The sequence below is a fragment of the Taudactylus pleione genome, unplaced genomic scaffold (genome assembly GCF_031769625.1).
Source record: "Taudactylus pleione unplaced genomic scaffold, aTauple2 ptg000005l, whole genome shotgun sequence".
In the NCBI taxonomy this organism is placed as follows: domain Eukaryota; kingdom Metazoa; phylum Chordata; class Amphibia; order Anura; family Myobatrachidae; genus Taudactylus; species Taudactylus pleione.
The window spans coordinates 16360413-16366412 of NW_028284408.1; the positions used below are offsets into that span (position 1 = coordinate 16360413).

Sequence of the window (6000 nt, forward strand, 5' to 3'; positions counted from 1 at the left end):
TGTTAACAGAGACACTCTGGTGGGTCTTCTGCTCCCATATTCTATGAAAGCTAAAGAACGCTGCACTGACCTGCTGGATATGTGTCTGGTACCTCCTGAATTGAATGTAGATGTGATTTGAGCCATTGTCGCTTGTCTGCTACAGTTATAGGTTTTCCTCCCGGCTTTTAAATCTGAAGAAGAACCACAGTATGTTGTAGATACTCCTGAGTGAACAGTTGCAACTTCAGTTCTGCCTGTGTGCCATCACTTCTATAACTGTTTCTGCCTTTACACACAACTCTGTTATTGGTGCCAGTGGTAGTGATTAGATTTCATGCCATTGGATCCTTTTAAAGAAACATACTATGGTGTTCCTGCAGCTTGCATAATATCTGAAAGAATAGGGGCAGCCTAAGCATAATCCTGAGTTTGCCACTTTTTTTGTAGTAATTCCTCTTAAACAATTCTGTAGTGTGTGGCTATCAACACTATATTTTCTGGGAACAGATAGATCTAAAATTACATCAATTCTCTGGTCCTCTTCATCATTCCAAGGTCAAACTAACAGCTGAAAGTGATTGTAAGGCTTTTGCTGTATATCTAATTTAATGTAGGGAAAGAAGTAATTGAAGTTCTGAATCCAGATGATACGTTATGAAGAAATAGCTCTTTTCCAAAGACACCTTAAAATGACTAGCCTTAAAGGACAAGCATTAGTAACATACAAGTTGCTTATGTTTAACTGCAAATTGTAATTAAAAGCCTTGTTTCTATGTAAATTGTATGCTGATTTTCACCATATACTAAAAGTCAATTTCCTTTGGCCCAATGACATCCTGCTCTGTAGATTGAACACCTGTGTCTAACACTGTCCTCCACAGCTTTGTACCCCATATACAGATGTGTCCACATACATCCTAATTCCTTGCGCGTTAAACAGTCTCTAGTGGCATCATGCTGTGGTGTGACTCGACGTTTTACCTTCAAATGCATCTTATTTGCAAAGCAAAACCGACTTGTGCCTCATTTTAGCATCGCTTTGCGAATAAAACTCATTTGACGGTAAAAAGTCTTATGAAAAGACGCACGGCACTCGCATTATGTTTAACGTGTATAATAATAATAATGATTTTCTCCTAGAGGACTCAAAGTGCTTTACATTTGCCTTTTACAGTACAAAATACAAAACCAGCTTACCAAGGGACATTAGTGACATGCTTGGATGAATAGGTGAGGCTATTTTAGAAGGATTCTAGAGTAGAGGCCTCTCGAACTGTGTGGAAAAGAGTTCCATAAGGTCGCAGCCACAAAGCTGAAAGCTCGACCCCCCCCCCCCCCCCGCCCAGACGGATTCCGGGAGATTCTAGGTATTGTTAATAGTCCTTTGTCAACGGATCGCAGTAATCGAGTGGGACAGTAAGGAATCAGCAGCTGCTTCAGGTACCCTGGTCATCTAGGGCTTTGACAGTTAGTAAGCCAATATTGGAAACAATTTGCCATCTGATAGGCAACCAGTGAAGGGAGTAGAGAATGGGTGTTATGTGGCTGGAACGGGGCTGGTTGGTTAATAGCCTGACAGCTGCGTTTTGTACCATCTGCAAGCAGTGTAATTCTTTTGCTGGGAGTCCAAGGTAGAGGACGTTGCAGTAGTCTAGGTGTGATGATATAAATGCATGTATGACTTGAGGCAGATCTTCTGATGGAATGAAGTGCTTGATTCTGGCAATGTTCCTCAGATGAAAGAATGAGGATTTGATTGTGGCTGATACCTGATGTTTAAGTGTCAAGCCACGATTCTGCACATGTTCAGTGTTTTTGCAATTCTGATCCCCCAAGCGTAATTCCTGTTGGTTGGATATGCTGTAGCCCTGTCCTGTGACCTATCATAAGGACCTCTGGTTTATCAGGGACACATCTGTATAAAGGAATACACAACATGGAAGAAGAGAAGTACTTTAAGACAGAAAAATTTAGTAATTTGTCTTTTCATTAAGCAAATGACTTAAATCCTAGCTCTGTAGAATTGTAGTACTCTATACAAAACGTTGAAAATTTTTATTGTGTGGATTTAACTGTGTTTAAAATTAGGATCGTAATGTGTTTTTACCTCTGCAGAGTTTGCGGTCCCCCTCAATATTACACCACTGCTCTTCTCTGTGTACACATACAGACCTGTTTGAAATGGACAGTAATGTTGTTGGTCCTCCTCCAATGTGAATGGGAAGTTCACAGGGATTGGGATCTACAACACCCCTGACTGTTTGGAACAGGCCTGCAGTAGTAGCACAGGGCACCAATGACTGATGTTGGCTTTGGGGGACCCAGCAAACTTCAATCCCAGGTAAGTAAGTCTCTGTGATTGTATCTCAATCTAAAAACCTCCAAGCTCCACCCAAAATGAAGTCTTAAAATGGACATAGTCCTAATATACTGCTTCTGTTTTCTTTAAGGAAAGACAAGAAACCAAAGTTTCTAGCAGTAGAGGTGAAGAAAAAGTACACGTATCAGAAAGAGATAAACGATTGACAGACCAAGTGTCCACCTATAATGTAAGTAACTGGAAAGATGGGCCAGTTTTCTTCCAAGGGCAATTAACTTTCTTGTGCTGCAATCAGCATGTTGGGTAGTAAGAGTGCTACAGTCATTCAACTAATATTGTCTTCATTGGAAATCTTACTCTGCTTCTAAAGACATGTTTCATAATAACAAAACATACAGTGTCTGTAATCTGTGTCCTCCCCGGGGCCTTTTTGATGGGTACTTTGTCCTGCATTTTTCACACACCGCCCGGCATCCAGAGCCGACATGACTTACTGCGTGGTGAGGCGGGTTGCTCATACATAATAACAGCGCTACATATTGCGTAGCTGCTGCAGAGGCTGATATAATCATCCTACCCATCCTGCAGCCGCTCTGTCAGTGCAGCCCCGGGAGGTAGTGCAGCCCTGCACCCAAGCCGCAGCAGCAGGGAGTGTTCCTACTCTAACTGTGTCTCACACATACACACAGCAGGCTGGGCTCTGGGCAGTGTGTGTGACAGAGGCTGTTGATGGACAAATATGCTGCTGCTGCCCCTTCACTCACCACTATACTGTAAGATAACGAGGGCATCACTACCTCAATCACGTTGTAAAGGTGAGGGTGGCCCCAAGTTGCTCCTGAGACATAATGCCACCACAGGTCCACCTCTCCCACTCCATCCCCATCCACGCTCCTATTTGGTGGGGTTTTTTTTTGTTTTTTTCAATGAAACAACTCTTCTCCTTCGCTACACTTGTTGCTTCCAGCAACTTTATTATGTCTGGGTACAGCGTTGGCGCATAACAGAGTTGCACGTCTTTTGCAAAACTGTTGAGCAGTATAGGACTACATGGACTAAGAAGCATATTGCACAAGTAAAGAACACACTGCTCATAGGGCCTGATTCTATGTTGTGTGCTATTTGCATCGATTCTGCGTCTTTGGACACAGCAGCGATGTGAAAATATGCTGCTGCCGCAGGAGGCATATGAGGACAAAGAATGCCCACTGCCAGCATTGCAGATCTGAGTGCATTGGATCACCATTGGGCACCTGAGTAAGCCTAAGCTTACACTGAATGGCCCTCCAAACTCTGCAGCCGAGGCCAGTACATATGCATCGGAAGACGCTGACAGTGGCCTCAGCACACCTGTTTTATGAAACTGACACCCTCCCCGCCCCCAAACGGCTGCAGCTTGTCAATTGACTGACAGGCTGTGGCTTCCCCGGCACTTTGACCGGAGCTGCTGCTGCATCGCAGCACATGCGCACTGCGGCTCCTGTGCATGCACACTCCACCCACCATCGAATTTGTCCGTGTTGAGGAAGGGTTTCATGTATTTTATAAGGATGTAGTATTATTATTTTGTAAATGGCAATGTATTTGCTTCTGCAGTACATTAATGTAACAATAACCTCTTTACCTGCAGGATTCCAAAAGATCAGAATCTCTCCTAGATCTACACCGTAAGAAACTAAAGAGGAAAGCAGAGGAAGATAAGAATAAACCAAAGGAGAGAAGAGCATTCGACAGAGAACAAGATTTACAAGTGAATCGCTTTGACGATGCCCAGAAAAAAGCTTTGGTCCGAAAATCCAAAGAACTGAATACAAAGTTCTCACACAGCAATAGCAGTATGTTTCTGTAGGTAACCGCGGGAATGAGATAACCAGTGTTTGGTGTGGGGTAATTATCAGGCTACAGAGCCTTTTTATTTATGCTGTAAATTGTACAATAGTACAGTGGCTTTTATCATTGTAAGTGCATGAGTTGATCATGGACATTTATCAGTGTGAGAATATTTCCCAACTTATGTTTCTTGCAATAAAGTGTAACCCTTACATCCCTGTAACACAGTGAGAAATGGATAAGACTCCTCGCATCCAGGGCACTAGACCACGCTCTGTTTTGTTTCGGTGTTGTCAAATGTAACACTTGCTGCTTTTTATGCTGGCTGTAACTGAACATTACTGATTTTTCATGGCTTATTGGGCTTTTTTTTTTTTTCTTTCTTTTAGATTTTTATAATGTTGTTGAATATATATTATACGTGTCTAAAAAAAATGCAGACAAAGCAAGCCATGATAATTGAGTTTTTATTTACACAGATTTAGTACTAAAATAAACAAAATATGTTGATGAATTTGCCTGTGATTAATATGCTATAGAAATCGTCAGATAATTTTATTTTATTGAGAAAGGAAGGCATCACATATTAGCACATTAGTAAGACCAATGCTTTTGTGAACTGGTAGAACCATCCTGACGAATTGCTGATTAGAATGTGGATAAGACCTGTTCAATATGCATGGCAATACAACCTATTAATTCAGTGGGAACCATTTTGTCTTTTTTAAAAGAACTCCAGCCTTGAATTAAAAAAAGAAAGTCTGCTTCCTACAACTGCAGGACACTCAATGTCTTAGGGACACTTGTCCTCTATACATAGAACACTGGAATGCACTTGCCGTTGCAGGTGTTATTTTCTGTGACTCCCACAACCCAAGAGGTCCAGGAAAAGATGGTAGCTGCAGACCAGGCCTCCAGGAACAGTACTTGACTGGTGGACAGCCGTTTTGGTTTGTTTTTAATTTTGTTTGGGGTCTCCTCTGTCAATGCTCTGCCCTGAAAAACCTGGGGATGGATTCACTATGGTAGGGGGATCCCTGTTTGTGGTCTCGCTTTTTATAGAAAACCATCCTAGGTTTTCTAACACTTGGGCTGGTTAAAGGTTTGGGAATTAGATGAGAGCATGCAGCCTGTTTTGCTTGCTGCTTGTATTTTTTTTTTCTTCCATTATGCACTGTACATGGCAAACTGGTTTATAGTTGTAAGCTTGCGAGCAGGGCTCTCTTACCTCTGGTCTGTCTGTTATTACCCAGTTTTGTTCTATTAATGTTGTTTCCAATTGTAAAGCGCAACAGAATATACTGCGTTATATAAGAAACTGTAATTGGTTCAGATGTGCTTCTCCACAAATAAGGTCCCAATAAAAGTACAGGCTTTTGCCAGAGTAGTGTGTTTATAGGGGCACCCCAACTATACAAAAACGTCACACATACGAGTGGCACTTGATAAAGCCATCTGTACCTAAATGTAATAATATGGATGGAACGATTTTTTTTTTTACATTTTTTTTATAAAGCATTTTTAGGTTTGTTCTAAAGGTATCTCCTGTTTCTCTGTTGGAATCACTACAGGTCATTAATTTGCTCCTATAAACCTGTTGAAGTGTACCTGTGTATAAATCAAAGATGGGGATGTCATCTTAAGGTGCTTACACACTAGACGATAGAGGAACGACTGTATGATTACGACATTGTAATCGTACAATCGTTCATCTTCCTATGCAGTGGCATGATGTGCCTACACTGAATGATATGTCGTTCAGTGCAGGCACCCTCCCTCATCCCCGAACATGCACAACCTGTAGTTATCGGTAGATTGACCTGCATGTTCAGGCGATGATTGTTGTCGAAAACGACCAGCGGGAGCGC

The 6000-nt window shown here is 41.9% G+C and overlaps 1 protein-coding gene across 1 annotated transcript in view; it reads left to right on the plus strand.

The window, feature by feature from the left end:
- Positions 1–4646, plus strand: part of GPALPP1 (GPALPP motifs containing 1) — a 69954-nt gene extending 65308 nt beyond the window's left edge. Inside the window, exons 7-8 of the mRNA XM_088442655.1 lie at positions 2433–2531; positions 3933–4646. Coding sequence (XP_088298781.1) covers positions 2433–2531; positions 3933–4151 — 318 coding nt within the window. The 3' untranslated portion in view covers positions 4152–4646. The remainder of the gene's footprint in view (positions 1–2432; positions 2532–3932) is intronic.
- The last annotated feature ends 1354 nt before the right edge of the window (positions 4647–6000 follow it).